Source organism: Danio rerio, chromosome 3 (genome assembly GCF_049306965.1).
Source record: "Danio rerio strain Tuebingen ecotype United States chromosome 3, GRCz12tu, whole genome shotgun sequence".
Classification (NCBI taxonomy): Eukaryota; Metazoa; Chordata; class Actinopteri; order Cypriniformes; family Danionidae; genus Danio; species Danio rerio.
The window spans coordinates 30,477,349-30,496,616 of record NC_133178.1 but is presented as its reverse complement, the minus strand read 5'-3'; the positions used below and the strand labels follow the sequence as shown (position 1 = coordinate 30,496,616).

Below are 19,268 nucleotides of genomic sequence, written 5' to 3'. Positions count from 1 at the left end.
ATAGGAGAGTGAAGAAAAAAAACCTTGAGAGAACCAGACTCAGTTCGGCATGACCATTTTAATTTCTCCACTGGCCAAAAGTCTTGTGCAGAGCTGCAGTTTATCCAGATCAAGCGTTATATAAAATGATACATTTGTGTATGCAGCTTGTTTGACCGCATTTATAAGGAGATCAGTAACATGTAAATAAATACCAAGTGAATTTTACTTCACCAATTATTTTATTTTTTTGTCATTTCATTTTTTGTAGCTCTAATGAACCGATTATAACTAGTGTACTAGAGAAGGCACACAGCTGGTTAAAATTGTGAATAAAGGAAACCTTGATTAGTTACATCCTCAGAAATTACACATTTGCTTTATTTTTTATATAATTTAAACTTAAAATTGTTGCTATGAGTGTGTGTCAGTTATCCAGATACATACAAAATTTCATGAAAAAAGAGAGATGATCAACATGGGTAATCACTACATGCGCAGAAATCTGCAGATTTTTCTATTTATTTACTTGTCTAAGTTTATATTTATTCAGTTTTTTTTATTAATTTCAGCAATATTACTGACTACTATAAAAATGTTCACATGATTTACTTGCAATGTATTAATTTTAAGTGAGCATAACTTTAAAAGAGTTTGCATTGACAACTTCTTAATAAAGTACACTTTAGTATTGTTGACTCAAAATAATTATTTAGTCTTTACTTCTTAGTGTTCACATTACTAGGAAAATTTTAGGAAACCGTTTGCCTTAATATCTTACTCACTCCCATGGCTGTTTATATTGAAGTTGGCATTTAGCCGCACCATGTTGGTGTTTCATAACATCTATTTTTTTTATGAGGTGGGTCGTTAGCTCAGCGCTCAATCCCTAACCGGGAGGACCATTACATATACACATAGACTACGGAAAATTTAGCTTACCCAATTTTCCTATAGCGAATGTCTTTGGAATGGAGAATTTGCACAAAAAGTTTTGCAGATTTTGTCTGGCCCTAGTATCTCTCATATTAAAGTGACTTCTAAAGGATTTTGTGACAAAAGAGACTGGAATAATGACTGCTAGATATTCAGCTTTATATCGCATGAATAAATGACATCTTAAAATGTGTTATAACAAAAATCCTTATCAAAACAAGGCATCATGCTTGATTTTACAAGACAACCCAATCAGTTTTTATTTCTTTTTTTTTTGCTAAAGAAGTTTGTTAAAGTTGTGGTTTCTCTAATAGATTTAGATAGTAAAATAACTACGTATGTAACAAACATTTATCATGGTATGCAATGTGTGCATGTCAACAGATAAACATCTTCCAATCACTATTCATAAATGGGTAAACCAATCTCACTGTGGGTTTTATGAGTAAAATGAGGATTTACTTCAACTTCCAGCATTGCTTCGTATAGCAGAGCAACATTTAGCTACAGCATGTAATTTCCCTGTGTTATGAAAGAACATCACAGGAGTCACGCATTCAAAAATCTGGACCACCAGTAGCAGAGGCAGGGTTTGACATGGCAAATGTAGCCAATCAACTCTCTCTACTGAGAAGTAGAGTAATACACAGGTGTGAGGCAGAAAGTAAATTACCGATATACCCAAGCTTTTCAAAATGAAGCGAATGGCGTTCTGTTTGGTTTTGTCGGTTTTTGATGTCCGACTGTCCTTTCTTGATCCAGCGGGGTGTAAAGTAAACAAAATCCCCACACAAATGATAAAACTAAAGGGCACTGTTGCACAAAAAGACATCATGGTCAATGGTCGGTACATAGTGATATTAAAAACCACTATGACGGTTCCCATGATGACAATGTAGATCCAAACAAGTGCACAAAATATATGCGCCCGTGTTTTTTTTGTGGACTGCTTCTGGTTAACATATAGTATGGGATGAGCCACGGCGATGTACAAGTCTATACACAAGCCATTGAAGAATATAGATCCTCCAATCAAACTGCAGCTGTGGAACGCTGTAATGTACTCCTCAATTCCGGTCACTCCACCAAACATCTGGACGATGTTCAGAAGAACTCGGATGTAAAATAAGAAGTGCGAAATGGCAAGATGAAGAAACAGAAGCTCGCTGTGGTTAGAAGAAGATGAGTTTCCTGAACTTAAAGATACACCGCATTGTTTCCGAAATGCATCCCAAATCACATAAAGGGTCATTGGAAGATTGATGAGAAGCATTAGGATATCAAGGATTGAGTTGTACGATCCTCTGCAGAGTTGGTGCTGGGATGAAATGTTGGAAGAATTCCCATTCATGCTCTGGGAATATGAGGTGTTTATTGTCCACATTTCCATCTTGACAGAAGAAAAGGCTGATGTATGTTCATTGACGGGGGGGGGGGGTCAGATTTTTATAGTTCAGTGTCTGTCTGTGATTGATGTGTCTGTCATCCATTATCTGTGATATATTTGCATTGGGAAGGTCAAATTACCATTTGCAAAACCAACTTATTTTCCACTTTTTTTTGCCTTAGAAGGTACACCTGCTTAAAGCTGAATCGTTTGGTTTAATATGACAAACTTGTGAAGCTCCACACAACAACACACTCATTTGAGCTGAATAGGGGCCATGTTGTACTTAATTGTTCCACTTCGGTGTAGTTGGGTCAAACCTGACCAAGATTTAAAGAGTTAAAGAAGTTTGACATGGCTTTAAAAAAAAAGTTTATCATTGCTTGCTCATGTCATTCCAAACGTTTAGACGTTGGCCAGACATCTACTGAAGTTCAACCTGAACATCAGAATAGGATGGCTTATGCACTTACATTTAAGCATGCTATGAACCTCAACTTTGCAGTGTTCAAAGAAAATAAACATACAGTGCATCTATAAAGTATTCATAGCGTTTCACTTTTTTCCACATTTTGAAATGTTACAGGCTTATTCCAAAATGGATTAAATTTATTATTTTCCTCAATATTCTACACACAATACACCATAATGGCAATGTGAAAAAATAGTTTTTTTTATTGTTGCTAATTTATTAAAAATAAAAAACCTAAGAATCACATGTACATCAGTATTCACAGCCTCTGCTCAATATTTTGTTTATGCACCTTTGGCAGCAATTACAGCCTAAAGGCTTTTTGAATATGATGCCACAGGCTTGGCACACCTGTCTTTGGGAATTTTTGCCCATTCCTCTTTGCAGTACCTCTCAAGCTCTATCAGGTTGAATGGGAAGCGACGGTGTACAGCTATTTACAGATCTCACCAGAGATGTTCAATAGGATTTAGGTCTGGGCTCTGGCTGGGCCACTCAAGGACATTCACAGAGTTGTTAAAAAGGCACTCTATTGATATTTTGGCAGTGTGCTTTGGGTCATCTTTCCCTCTATCCTGATTAGTCTTCCAGTTCCTGCTGCTGAAAAACATCCCCACAGCATGAGGCTGCCACCACCATGCTTCACTGTAGGGATGGTATAAGCCTGGTGATGAGCAGTGCCTGGCATTCACTCCAGAGTTTAATTTTAGTCTCATCAGACCAGAGAATTTTGTTTCTTATAGTCTGAGAGTCCTTCAGATGCCTTTTGGCAAATTCCAGGTGGGGAGTGGCTTCCGTCTGGCCACTCTACCACACAGGCCTGATTGGTGGTTTGCTGCACAGACGCTTGTTTTTCTGTAAGTTACTTCTCTCTCCACAGAAGAACGCTGGAGCTCAGACAGACTGACCATCGGGTTATTGATCACCTCCCTGACTAAGGCCCTTTTCCCCCGATCACTTAGCTTAGATGGCCAAACAGCTCTTTGGTGGTTCCAAACATCTTCCACTTATGGATGTAAAATTGCCACTTGTGTGACTTTGTATAGTTTAAGAACATTGACAGAGACATTTTTGAGTATTTTTACAGTCCTGTTAAATACAATCCAAAGGGTTTTGCTATTTTGGTAAAACACATTTGCATGGAATTGCTCACATTGTATTCGATGTGTAAAAAAAGTTATTGTTTACCCAAACATTTAAAAAGAACACATTTTACCTTTGGCTTGCTTGGTTTGGGACTTGTGGAGTTGCGCACTGATTCAGTGTTTGGACTTTCAGCAGTGAAAATTAAACCACACTGAAATTAACTAAACTCTAATTTAACTCTGAAAACTGGACTGACACTGTTTCAGTTTACTAGAATTTCAATGTTAAGCTGCTTTAACACAATCTACATTTTTAAAGCGCTATAGAAATAAAGATGACTTGAATTGAACAGAGCAGTAATGACAATACCAAAATCATGACATTTTAATCCAAGGTTATAATACTATTAGAATCATATACCAACCCAAAATGTTCTGACAGACCTAGAAGGCACTGTGATTTGGCTATAAAAGGCTCCATGATTAAAAATTGTTCAGAATGTGCCAAAAAGCACATGTTGGTTATGTTGACCTTCTTTTGCAGTGGAGATTTGACTTTAAGGTCTTGTTCTGGTCTATTCATCTTTTTATTTGACCTGCATCCAAATTTAATATGAAAATAAGTTGTTTCATACTGTCACAGACCATGCAGTTGACTTCTTTTTTTGTGCATTGGAGATGCAAATTGTAGGAAAATGAATATGGAGCAGGAAATGGGAGGGAAAATTCAGTTTATTCCTGGATTAAGCTTATATTCTATGGAAATGCGACTTAACTTTTTTTTTGACATGCCGTGATTCCTCATGGATAAAATAAGCATAAAACAACATATGAAAATATAGGGTTTCATTTGTTTATTGTCTGGTGCTTATTGAATAACCATTATTGTCAAAAAATGTGGCTTTTTTTTCTCAAGCAAATATTCTGGTCACGAGAGACTGCAACATTTGGTGTTACTGATATGGATATGTCAACCTTGTGTGCAAATGGCTTGTCAAAATGGCCTTACTTTGGTAATGTGGCACGTACAGCATCAGTGACAGACATCTTCAAAGCTGCAAATGTGTCCTATATGATGGTTTGCTTTACAGTGAGAGGATACATTTGACTGCCAAGTTTGAGATCAAACACGAGAGTAGTTCTAATATAAATACATATATTAGACATCAAAAGTTAAAATAAAAGTATTGGCGGATGTTTTCTGCTGTAAATAAGATTATCAAAAAAAAAAAAAAACTCAAAGTTTAGAACCACTTGAGTGTCTGTAATTAGTAGTCAGTTTTCATTTTTTGGTGAACTATCCCTTTATGCTGACCTAATGAATCGGATGTTTCTGCAGACGTTAAAACATTTTGATTTGAGTCAAAAAAGAAATAAAAAACTAAAAATTAATCGTTTACAATTACACAAGTAAGATACATTTAAAAAAAGGAATTTGAATTTCAAGTCGACTGTAACTATTCTTAAATCCAAATTTTATTTATAGGCCAGACAGTCCTAAAATAATTCATAAAAAACTAAATAATCATTTTAAAGTCAAAAACAGAGGCCATATCCAAAGTGAAGTTTCACAAATAACTACATTGAAATACAGGAATAAATCTCCTGAATTGGTTTGTACAGAGCACATCTGTATATATAAGAAATTGATGTAAAACTACGCCAAATTGCAGATATCCCATTTTTAACGATACTTGTATTATCACAGGAATTTAGTGTTTAGCAAATATTACTTTAATTGCTGAATTAAGATTAATTAAGATCGCACCTCTGCAATTATTAGAAACTACTAGAGCTCCCCAGAGTTCAATGAAGCCGTCAGAGCACTGTTTTGACTCTTTTACACATTTTAAATTACTCATTTTAGAATACATTTTACAAAAAAAATTGTAAACTGAGCAGCTTATTAATACAAAATGCTTAAAACAGATCTCATTCCGTTACTTGTTGTTTAAATTATTGTTCAACTTTTTAAACTGCTTATTGAGTTGACAATAACAGTTGACATTTTCCACAAAATTGTGCTTTAGCTCAAGATGCTGACTCTTAGCTCAAGCCAGATACCACGTCATAGCTAAAACTGAATTTTATAGAGTTTTGTCATAATGTTTTTAAAAAGGAAATGATATAAAATTCACCAAAATATCACAATAACAGGGTTGAAAAATAATCTGCTATATTTGTGTATCCTAAACATTTTGTACAATTGAATGAAAGAATAATGACATGCCTCAATGCGGAAGTGACATCACTTGGAGCAAGTCACATGCTTTTTTTAATCAGTGATTTAAAACTGTTATTACTTTTTATAAACGTTGTAACCGAATTGTTCAAAATGTAGGGACAGACACAATTTTTTTTTCATAGCAGAGATTACAAATAATACAGAAAATATGTTTCATGCAAATGTTTATTTGACTAAGGAAACACACATTAATTGAAAATGAATATAAGATTCAGGAGTCGAAAATAGGTATAGTGGGATTCCTTAAGTTAATACTTTCTAGACAAAATGTCCCTAATTAAACATATAAACATTATTATTTTTATTATTATTACTATTATTTTGTGCGCTTCTGCCAGACCCAGAAATTGACTGAATGGATTCAGAAACGGTAAAACTCAACTCTTTAACTCTAAGGGACCAAAATTAGCCTACTTCCAACAGTGGTGTTTTTTTTTTTCTTTTCTAAAACTTGATAAAGTTCTGTTGAAGGTTTTGCTTTTGAAATATATAAAGTTTATCAAAAATGTCCCTCAAGAATTCAAGAATCACACATATGCTCTTCATGAATTATTATTTAATAAAAATATCATATTTTATGGACAAGCAAGAAATTGTTAAGTCCAGCACACAGAATTGTTCTGGATATTTGATAAGTTCTAAAACATGCTGCACAAACAGTTCTGTTATCTATATCGTTACAGAACTAGGGCTAACTATGAGTTGCTCTGAACCAAAGAGAACCAAAACACAATCTAAAATGACAATTGAATTTATCTGTGATTAATGTAAATAGCAATAAAATCAATCAGCCTTTATTTTATTACAGTTTTAACACTGAATTGACAATTATTCTGGCATTGATTACAACAATATATTTCAATCTCTCTACTCTGCTCATTTCAGCGTAACCTGTGTGCTACTATGAAGTCATGTGTGTTTTTCTACACTACAGTAAGTGTAGCAGAGCACAGCGCCTCCCCGAGTGCATTAGTGGCTTTACAGGAATACAGGCCGCTGTGATTCAAAGACACATTGTTTAGGATGAGAGTACAGCTGCCGTCCTCCTCATAGTCCACTGTCACAGAGCCGCCCTGCAGCTCCAGCAGCTCTCCGTCCCTCAACCACACCACCTCAGGGTCAGGGTAACCTGAAATACAGACAGAAGGAGCTATGATTTCTGGTTTCACACAATCGACTTGAGTAGGGACAACATGAAAGAATTAAGTTAACCAGAGGTGTGGACTCGAGTCATGTGACTTGGACTCGAGTCAGACTCGAGTCATGAATTTGATGACTTCAGACTCGACTTGACAAAATATGAAAAGACTTGCAACTCGACTTGGACTTGAACATAAATGACTCGGACTTTCACTTGGACTTGCGCCTATTGACTTGTAAAGACTTGCTACTTTCTATAAAAAGCCCAAAGATAAAAAGTATGTTGACACGGAGCGCTCTATCTCTGTGTGTGTGTGTGTGTGTGTGTGTGTGTGTGACAGAAAGCATGCGCGCATACTTTCGACCACTAGCGCTTTGTGGCGCACTTCCGTGTTTTTGCACCAGCGGGAAATTTGAAGATGCCATTTTCATTCTGACTCGGAGAGTGAAATAAACACATCCACGATCTGCTCCTTTTGTTTTATTCAGCGGATTTACAACATTTGTCAAAGGTAAGAGACTTTACTACTCGCAATGTGTTACTGTTGTGCAAAAGCATTGTTTTACTGTTGTGCATAAGTCAATGAACTTCAGTTTTTTTAACCAAACTTACCCTCTCCTCATTTATTTAACATAATTATGAATGAACATGGCTGTAATTTATGTTTTTGCACTTGGTCGTTTGTGTCAATGCGCATATTATGTTTTATTTTTGTGTTTTGCCCATCCTCTGACAGTATTTTCTAACTATTTAATTAGTAGTAATAATAATTACATGCCATAATAACTAGATATATATAATTTATTTTAAAGCTCTTAAAACTGTGAAAAAAGTGTTTTGTTATTTTTTGGTAACATTTTGCAATAAGGTTTTTTTTAGTTAATCTATGTACTAACATGAACTAATAATGAACTATACTTTTAAACCTTTATTAATTATAGTTTAACATTTACTATTGCATTATTACAATTTAAAGGTATGCTTGTTAACATTAATGTTAATGCACTGTGATTTAACAAAGGTTAACCAATAATTTTATTTCCATTAATTAATGAATACTGTAATGATTTGTAACTGTACTTCACTGCATTGTTTGTTCACATTAGTACATAGATAAACTTAATTAATTAATACAACCTTATTGTAAAGTGTTACCTTTTTTCATATTTTGGATTGATACTATTAATTTTATTTAGTATTTAAAACCTTAAAAGTATTTGTATTATTGTTGATGTTATGCCTCTTAGCAATATTTTAGTCCTCTACATGGTTTTTAATTAAATTTTTATTGTGAAATTGTAATGTAATGCATCTATATTGTTGAATTTCTGTTTGTTTGTTTGTTTTTCTGTATTTCCCCCTCTATATTTAAGGCTTATCTACTATTTTTACGGTACTTAAAACCAACCATCTGATAAAAAATACAATTGACAATCACATTTCGTTTCATGAGTGTCTTTGTTCCTGTTTTGTAGGACTCTTATTTTAACAGATTTCATTGGAAAACACTTGACTGATCATTCAATTAAAGTTTTACCTTTATTATTCCATCACTCAATGAGATCATTTAATTGTGAGTTGAATTACTCCATTTGTAATTGTTTTTAAATAAACTAAAAATGAAGACTTGTTTTATTCAGTTTGTTGAATTTGAACTCTACATATTAAAAGATATTTAAAACCACTATGAATGTATTTAAACTAATATTTAAATTTATATAACTGTTTCACTGTGGGTATTTATATTTTAATTTATTTAGCACATTTAATGCCTATTCAAACATGAAAACAAGTTTTAGATAATTTGTGGCTCTAATAAATTGTTAAACATTACAATATCCCTGCAGAAAAATCCAGCTTAAACCAGCCTAGGCTGGTAAGCTGGCTTTAGCTGGTCGACCAGGCTGGTTTTAGAGGGGTTTTGGTCAGTTCTAGGCTGGTTTCCAGCCATTTCCAGCCTGGTCTTAGCTGATCAGGCTGGAAACTGACCAGCAAAATCCAGCTAAAACCAGCTTGACCAGCCTGGTTTAAGCTGGACATAGCTGGTTTTGGCTGGGCTCCCAGCCTGGCTAGGCTGGTCAAGCTGGTTTTAGCTGGTCATCTCCCAGCCTGACCAGCTAAGACTAGGCTAAAAAATGGCTGGAAACCAGCCTGGAAATGGCCAAAACCCCTCTAAAACCAGCCTGGTCGACCAGCTAAAACCAGCTGGTTCAAGCTGTTTTTTTCAGTAGGGATTTTTGACAAAATGGTCTAAAATGATAGTTTACAAGTGCCTAAGTGGGATTTGAACCCCGTTCTTTATGAAAAGAAAGAAAAATCTGATTGGCTCTGACATTACTTTCACCAGTGGGCAGGTACTTCAATCTGATTGGCTGGTCTCTCGTGCACGTATTCAGTCTCATTGCGTTTGCTTGACTTTTGTCCACACTGGCGCCTCAAACCTTTCCTGCTTTTGCTCTCCAGAGATCCTCCTGGTAAATTGATTATTCCAGAATGTTGATATGGTTTATCAATGTTGATAATGGTTTCCTTATTTTTATCACAGTTACATTTCTGCTTGCGTTAGTTAAATTTTTGATTAAATGTTTTTTTATTTGATTAGTATGGTACACCTTTTGGGTGATTAATAAATGTTTGTAAAACAAAATGCATTCTTTACATTCAACATCTATTCTCTGTGTCTTTAAGTGTTTGTAACTGGAAATATCTCATCATAAAACATACAGCCAAAATGTTATGGTTTATTAGATTAAAAATTTAATATGTAAGTCTATTTTAGTATTTTGGTTATTGTTAATAAATAGTGCCTCAATATAAATCATATCAAAAAGCACGAAAGGAAGAGGAAACACAAGACACAAATTCTATATATAATCTCTGAGAGCGCGCAGGAAAATGTGTGCGTGAGCAGTGCATATTTGAGAGCGAGAAAATTTGCGCGTGAGCAGCGTATATTTGAGAGCTCAAAAAAGCAGTTTTGTCCACAGAGGAAATCGGTGCACGAGCGTCACACAAGGTAGAGAGCAAAGTTCTTCATTGTTATGTGAAGAAAACAACGTTAATTTTTGTATAAAGTAGCCTACTTCATTGAGAATATGTGCCACAATTTTACATTGCTGCTAGACAGATTTGCATCTCCATCTCTTTAGCACACACGAGATTCAATTGACAAAATACCAAGTTCACTCAATTTTATTGTGCAGCATACAGGAGTTGTTGGTCTACTGCTGCCTCATTGAGGTTGTTTATGTAGTTTTAGTTAATCACAAGTTGATCACCGAACACATAACATAGCACAACTAAACTTAATGAACTAGACAGCAGTAGACCTGCAATTTCTGTGTGATGTGAGGCAAAATGGACTTTATTGTAGTGGAACTCGTTCTTGTGCAATGTGCTGTGTAGACAAGATGCAGCACTGTTTAGCACTTTTTCAGAAAATTACATTTGTGTTTTTATATATCTGAGCAATGTTCTTTCATAAAAAAGGTTTGTTTAATAAATACAGATCTTACAACCATACATAATCTGTTTACAGTTCATTTTTCTGTTAAAAAGACTCGAAAAGACTCGAAAATCAAACTATAGGACTTTGGACTTGACTTGAGACTTGTTGCCTTTGACTTGGGACTTGACTCGGGACTTGCCTGTCTTGACTCGGGACTTGAGGGCAATGAATTGAGACTTACTTGTGACTTGCCAAACAATGACTTGGTCCCACCTCTGAAGTTAACTGAATTGAACCTCAAACAATTAAGTTGCCCTAAAACACCCTCAAGAATTCGGTTTTAGCTCATTTTAACCTGTACTGTTCAAATTTACTACCCTGTTATGTTTGTGGATATTCTTGCTCCATTGACTTTCATTTAGGGCTGCATGATATTGGGATGTCCAGATCCAATCACATGATTAGAAATCGGGATGATCACACGGTTTCAGACTCGATCAGAATCGTACATTACCTTCCGATCAGTACTTGAATATATATGTACAGTTGAAGTCAGAATTATTAGCCCCCCTTTGAATTTTTTTTCTTTTTTAAATATTTCCCAAATGATGTTTAACAGAGCAAGGACATTTTCACAGTATGTCTGATAATATTTTTTCTTCTTAAGAAAGCCTTATTTGTTTTATTTCAGCTAGAATAAAAGTAGTTTTTAATTTTTTAAAAAACATTTTAAGGACAAAATTTCCCCCGATAGTCTATAGAACAAACCATCATTATACAATAACTTGCCTAATTACCCTAACCTGCCTAATTAACCTAGTTAAGCTTTTAAACTGTATAGATAATATAATCTAATTAATAGATTATCTAATTAAATAATAATAATAAAAAATATATAATAATTCTGACTTCAACTGTTTATAACTTTGCTGCAGAGAAGCTATTGGATAAATGCCGGCAAAGTAGAATATGGAAACAGCTTGAAGCGGAAAGTGCGGATATGTCTGCGGTCTGGAGATATATTAAACTTGATGACAACAACATTGTCATAGCAAACTGTGAAATATATAAACTTATTGCAAGAGATGGAAAGGAAAAGGCTACATTTAACACAACAAACTTGATGAGACACCTTAGAAACAAACACTCGACACAATACAGTGAATTTACCTAGGCAAACCTACAAAAGACGAGTCAGCTCAAGCTGCAAGAGAGTTTGAAGAGGAGAGAGGCACAGGACAAGATAAGCACAAGTGATCACAATGAGTAATTTGCTAATCGCATTTATAGAGAACCCTGGATTTCTTATGCTTATAAAGCACGTAAAACCTAAATTTGAAAATTTTTATCTTATAAAGCTTATTTTAGAAGTATCAGATCGGGTTTCGGTATTGGTAGATACTTAAAATCAAATGACGGTGACTCAGACTCGAGGGCAAAAAACCTGATCGGGACATCCCTGAAAAAACTGACATTGCAATATTATAATTCACTGTGATGTAGAGTATAGGACTTGAATAGCTTGTAAAGAATTCATAATTTTAGATCAATTGGGATGATTCTGTGGGGCAGGGGTTTCCAAACTTTTTAGCTCACGACACCTAAAATAACAATTCCAGTGACTCGCTACCCCCACTATTGTTGGAGGTGGTTATAAACATACAAATATTGCACAAAACGGTGCACACACACCAGTAGAAACGACAGTGCTCAGCGTAATTAAGTACAGCCCATTTTGAAAATGAATATTTTTCTCCATATCTCAGTGAATATAGGCATACATGAATATGTATTTTGGTGGATTTAAACAAAATAGATTTATTACCAAACATCGACCTAACATATTTAGAAATAGAAAGATAATACAATTGAATTCAAGCAAAATATTGAAAAAAATAATTACAACATACAAAATTTTAACTAAATTTGTCAGGTTTTTTTCTTCTCTTGATTTTTTTCTCTTTTCTTAAAATTGTATTTAATATTTTTCTATAACATTTAAATTTGAGTGTACTAGTTTTTGGACCGACACTAAAAATAAAAAAATGACCTCATTCCAACAAGGAAAACCAGCAAAAATCAGGAATGCATGATTATATGCTGTCAAGGCTTTGCAATAAAAAAGTCATTATAATGGAAGTAAATAGTGCAAAAACAGCCACCAACATAATGTAAGAGTAGTATATTTGCCCAGAGTGTGTATTGATGAATTTTTCCCAATATATGTCAAAATAAGATTTGTCACCAAAAAACATTCTATTTGCTGAAACAGAGAAATTTGTGGACAAATTAAGACTCCAAATCTCTTCAGAGTGAATGAAAACATCCCCAACAGGACACAATAAGTGGCTTGAACAAACTCAAACATCATCTTTTGAGTGTGTGCTGTTAATGCAGAAGGTCAGTGATGTCCGTCGGGGTGTTCTCACCTGTGATGAGGCAGGAGAGATGGACGCTGGAGCCCTGCGGGACGCTCAGGTCAGATGGAGTCTTACTGAACTCAGGTTTACATTGAAGCTTCAGCTCCAGAGACTGCAGTGCCTGTTCTGTCTCTGTAACACCACAGAGCAAGACAGATGTGTTATTGAACTGTAAAAACATCCATCACTACATGAAAACAGCACTGACACCTTCTGTGAATCGAGTCAGAGCTGTCAGAAGTCACAATTGATTTTGAGGACATTCTGCAGTGTGTTGTATTTTATTGTAGTTTCTGAAGCACATTGATTTTCTTTCATGTTTGATTTCTTTCTCACCATGGACAGGGCTCGTGCTTGCAGAAGCTTCTGGTTTAGACAAGATGGCCATCCTCTTCAGAGCCAGCAAGGCTTTTCCTGTTTTCTAAGAATGGAGAAACAAAAGAGTAACGAGAGAAGAGAAACAAAAACAGTGCAGTTGAGTTAGATTCATGAATTGAGTACGAGTCATGAATTGAATTTGATTATACACAAATTGGAGGCGACGTGGTGGCGCAGTAGGTAATGCTGTCACCTCACAGCAAGAAGGTCGCTGGTTCGAGCCTGGGTTGGGTTAGTTGGCGTTTCTGTGTGGAGTTTGCATGTTCTCCCTGTGCTCACGTGGGTTTCCTCCAGGTGCTCCAGTTTCCCCCACAGTCCAAAGACATGCGGTACAGGTGAATTGTGTAAGCTAAATTTTCCATATTGTATGTGTGTGAATGAGTGTGTATGGATGTTTCTCAGTACTGGGTTGCAACTTGCAAGGGCATCCGCTGCGTAAAACATATGCTGGATAAGTTGACGGTTCATTTCACTATGGCGACCCCAGATTAATAAAGGGACTAAGCCGACAAGAAAATGAATGAATGAATGTGTACACAAATTGGTCAGAAGACTTTTGGGCTCGCTGCTGATCTGCATTATGACGTCCATTATTTTTGTAATTCAATGCAAATTTTTGAGGGGAAATTACACAGTCAGTTTAACAATAGTTTATGTACCACAAAATCTTATAATAAAGTATGTTTAAGAATAATTTGATTGCTTAATAACAGACAGAGAGAACACAATATTAAATAATTAAAGTTTGAATTTTTATCATGGTACATCAGCAGTCTGCTTATATTAAATGAGCAAAAACAGCAGATGTTACTCTGTACTGTGTCCTCCAATAATATATTAGTAAAATAGTTTATAAATGCTTAGAGAGCAAAACATACAAGACAAAGATGACTGAGAGAATCGAATAAGTTTTATCATTTGAAACATGCACAAAAACGCACGCACGCGCACACACACACACACACACACACACACACACACACACACACACACACACACACACACACACACACACACACACACACACACACATATATATATATATAAATATACATATATATGTACATAGATATATATATATAAAAATACATATACATACATATATATATATATATATATATATATATATACATACATATAGGAATATAAATATATGTAAACAAATATATTGCCGACATTTTTACTTTTCATAACACTTTACACATCACAGAGCATGCGCAAAAAAATCGACTCGAGGTTAATTGGAGATTCAATCAAATTCTCTTATTTTCTTTCTTTGGTTCTTGGCAACATTTAGGTTGATATATTTAATATATTTATAGTTTTTAAACAGCACATAATTCTATTATTCTTTAAAACTAAACATGTGCATGTGTACCTGAACATTCTTTAACATAACTAGGTGTTCATCACGCTTTAAACACGGTAAAGTTAAAAAGTTGTTGTTGGCTTGGTATGCTTCTCTTGTTAGCAAAGAAACAGTCAAATTACAGGTGTTTTACCTTCCACTTCTGCCTGGTCAGGAACTTCTTCATCTTGTCTTTGGAGAGGTTTTTGCCGCCGCTGCTGCTGTTGTCCACGCACAAAAAACCCAGCCAGTCATGAGCCAAAGCCTCTTCACAGGACAATCTGCGCCTGTCAGAAGGGTCAACCCTGAGTTAGCAACCTTTCTGGATGTGTTTGACTTCCAGGGGCGCCCCCAAGGAGTGGCCACGGACACCCCTGTGTAATCTCTGTACACCCCTGTGGTCACCCCAATATGATTTTGCTGTTGATATAGCTACTTTAAATGCAATTATGTAAATTCACAATAATTAAATAAATAAATAAAATGCAGCCACTAAAATTCACTGGCTGCACATCAGGTATGAACAGCTGACACGTTTAACTGCAGCAGATAATTTGATTTTACCACAACAATTTCTAGTTCATGTTACATTCTTTAAAAAAATAATTAAGGGTAAAGTTCTTTTAACATAATTTGTTTAGTATTTTTCGACGAAACACAACTTTTGGTTCACAAGATTGAACAATTTGTATTAAGAAATTCTTAATGTTGAAAAACTGTTTTATTCGATTGAAAACCACAAATCCAAAAAATATAATAAAAAATAAATGCATTTTAAAATCAGCAATTCAGAATATAGTTTATTTGGCACCTCCCTTTTTGCTGGTTGACTCACAAAGTTCAAAATATTAATAATTGATTTGAGCGGATGTATTTTGCAAAAAGGTACATCAATAGATGAAGCTGTGTTAATATTGTGGCTCAAAATGGAACATGAATAAATTACATTATTAGGGTCTGTATAGTGAGTGCGTGTATAATGCCTTTTGTTCAGTTTGTTCATTTGACATAGACATGGAATATACTGTACACTGTACAATAAAAGTGTGCAAAGATAATTGACCTGAAAGGTGTTTTTAAATGAAATATTGATTTTAATTTGGTTTGCACAAATACTCGCTCAGCAATAATTTTAAGAATAATTCATTAAATTAATCAAAACCAAATAATTTCATTTATCAGAAACAAAAAAATTTACATTACTTTTACATTACAGTAAATCAATTATTTATTTATTTATGTTTGTGCCACCCCAAGATTTGGTGTGACCCTAAGAAAATTTTCTGGGGGCGTAACTGTTGACTTCAGTTTCGGTTTGTATGTAAGCAAAATGAAGTACTGACTCACCTGGGATCTTTATTGAGCAGGGAGCTGATGAAGCCTTTTGCCATATCAGTGATCTCCTCAAAACTCTCCTCATCAAACTCCCACTGCGCCGCGGTCACCAAAGCCAACGTCTCGGTGTCGCTCTCGCCCTGAAACGGAGACTCGCCGCTCAACCTACGGGACAGGACACAAGCAGATGTCATGGTGTTACTCAGCACTAGAGGGCAGCAAACGATAAAATGATCTTAAAGGGGTTTTGTTGGGCTCACAGGATGTAGCAGATCACCCCGACGCTCCACATATCGGTGGTCAGAGTGACGGCCTCAAAGTTGATGACCTCCGGGGCCACAAACTCTGGCGTGCCCTGCATCACCTTGAGAGGCGTGTTAGGATCTGAGGTATACAACACACTCATTCAGTTCTGTTTTTACTGCTATATTATAATTTACAATGCGATACTGTATTACAATGACAACAACAACACATTAATGCAGCAATATTATAATAATACATAAGTTAATAAATATAAAAATGCATAGTTTTATGAATATTGTAATACATATGATCATTTTATACAATCAGCATTGTGATACAAAATAATTTAAGATTTTTATTTGACATTTTTGTTTTATTTCAAATTTTAGTCTTTTACATGTGCTTTACTAATGTTTAAATATTTTATATTGATATTTATAATGACAATTTTATATAGGAAAATGAATTAAGTTTTCATAATTGTTTTATTTAATTACATTTGTTGTTGTCTATTCTTAATTTGTATATCCACTCTTAAATTGAATATACAATTGTTTATTTATTCTTTAATTTAATAGTGTATTAACTTGGTGACATTTTTCATTAATTTTAGGTGACAATTCAGCTAATATTCATATGTGATTTGAATTAACAAAAATATCTATAAGATTAGAATAAAATATATGGTTTTAATTTAGTACACTAACCCTGGCTGCTAACATTTTCTTTAGAGATCCCTTTCTTTAGAAATGTTTTGTCTGTTAGAATACCATAAGTGTTTTTGCTATTTCTCATGGTCATGGAAATATTTGCATGTATTTTATTTAGATGGAGAACACCATCCATTACTTTAGTTTCTTGTTCTTTTGTTTTAAGTGTGAACAAAACATAATTTTATGCTTTTGTATTTTTTATTTTATTTTTATAATATGATTTTTATATATGCATATTATGAATGAATTTGTACTTTAAATTGAATTACATACAGTTTTATTTTAACATTTGTTGCTGTATTGACACTACCCTCGTACCTAGTTTGCAAGCGAGTCCGAAGTCAATGATTTTGATCTGACTCCCGGTTCTGTCCACACAGACGATATTCTCAGGTTTGAGATCCAGATGGAGGATGTTTTGCTGGTGCATGTACTTAATGCCCTCTAGAATCTGACGCATGTAGCCCACACTGGACACCTCTGTGTGCTCAAAACTGTCATCGACAATCCGCTCAAACAGCTCACCACCAGCAACACTGCACAGACAAAAATTCACCTCTGATACAGATCAAATAGTTACATGTGAAATATTTTGATTATGACGATAATTGAATTTTATATTGCTGAGCGTTTTTGCTGGCTGGTTAAGGAGTAGTTCATTTAGTAATTTTAAAAATGAAAATTTTGTCATCATTTACTCATCCTTCTTTTTTCACTTGCCCAATTTTTTTATTGGATTTTTTATTGAACAGCTGAGAGGAAGAAACCATTGACCTCCAGGTATTTTTACTGCTATGGATGTCAATGGTAATTGGTTTCTAACATTCTTTAAAATATCTTCTTTTGTCTTAAACAGAAAAAAGAAACTTTTAAAGGTTTGGAAATACTTGAAGGTCAGTAAATAATGAATCATGAATCATTCAAATAATTCATTTAAAATGGTATATAACTCCAAAATTATCCTATGTTTAAAAACAAATTGACATGTTCCTTTAAATGATATGGATGTCCTAGCTTCATCATTCAGTGCATGCTTTTTATTATTGTAGATAGGGCTTACCAATTAAACAATACAAGTTGTTATAATATATTTGTCCCCTGACAAAACAAAACGCATTGTATAACTTTTCGATATAATGTTTATGCTTCAATTTCATTACAGATAACAAACGATATGAAAAGTTTAGCATTTTCATTCATTCATTCATTTTCCTTCAGCTTAGTCTCTTTATTCATCAATTCAATTCAATTCAGTTTTATTTGTATAGCGCTTTTACAATGTAGATTGTGTCAAAGCAGCTTCACATCAATGGTCATAGTAACTGGAACAGTGTGGTTCATCATGGGCCGCCACAATGGAATAAACCGCCAACTTAGCCAGCATATGTTTAAGCTGCAACCCCGTACCGAGAAACACCTATAAACTCACATTCACACTCATATTTATTCAATTCACTAATAGCACATGTCTTTAGACTGTGGGGGAAACTAGAACACTCGGAGGAAACCCACACCAACACATGCAAACTGCACACAGAAATTCCAACTGACCCAGATGGAACTTAAACCAGCGACCTTCTTTCTGTGAGGTGACAGTGCTAACCACTGAGCCACCGTGTCACCAGTTTAGCATATTATTGTTAATTGTTTGACCATATCATCCGCCCCTAATTGTAGAGTATAAGCATTGCTCTAGTAACTAGTAACAAAAATATTGCAGTGAACAACTTATTGAAGGTCACGAACTTGCTAACATTCTTCAATTCTGCACATTATCAAAAAAGTCCACATGTGAGATACTCACTACTCCATCACCATGACCATCTCGGCTTTGTTGTCATATGCAGCGAGACACTGCACCAGTTTAGGATGGTGTAAGAAGTTCATCAGCTCTATTTCTTTCCTCGCAGCCTCTCTGTCCTTTGCCCGACGACTCTTATAGAACTTTCCAGCACATTCGCGACCCGTCACCTTATGGGTCATCCGAAACACTTGGCCAAACTTCCCTCTGGGAGACAATCAAGAAATTAAGCATTAAATCCTGCTTTCAAACGCTTAATTTCATAAATCATTACATCTTAATATACAAACTCATGATTTCTCTGTTTTTTTAGTTCACTAAAAATTAGAATTTT

The 19,268-nt window shown here is 34.8% G+C and overlaps 1 protein-coding gene across 6 annotated transcripts in view; it reads right to left on the bottom strand.

The window, feature by feature from the left end:
- Window positions 1-6,645: 6,645 nt before the first annotated feature.
- Window positions 6,646-19,268, bottom strand: part of mylk5 (myosin, light chain kinase 5) — a 37,064-nt gene continuing 24,441 nt past the window's right edge. For all 6 annotated transcript variants that reach the window (XM_005164056.6, XM_073944555.1, XM_073944557.1 and 3 more), the window contains 8 exons: window positions 18,938-19,141; window positions 17,452-17,669; window positions 16,435-16,558; window positions 16,187-16,339; window positions 14,994-15,126; window positions 13,450-13,534; window positions 13,123-13,245; window positions 6,646-7,233 (listed from right to left, as the gene is read on the bottom strand). In XM_005164056.6, coding sequence (XP_005164113.1) covers window positions 7,028-7,233; window positions 13,123-13,245; window positions 13,450-13,534; window positions 14,994-15,126; window positions 16,187-16,339; window positions 16,435-16,558; window positions 17,452-17,669; window positions 18,938-19,141 — 1,246 coding nt within the window. In that variant the 3' untranslated portion in view covers window positions 6,646-7,027. The remainder of the gene's footprint in view (window positions 7,234-13,122; window positions 13,246-13,449; window positions 13,535-14,993; window positions 15,127-16,186; window positions 16,340-16,434; window positions 16,559-17,451; window positions 17,670-18,937; window positions 19,142-19,268) is intronic.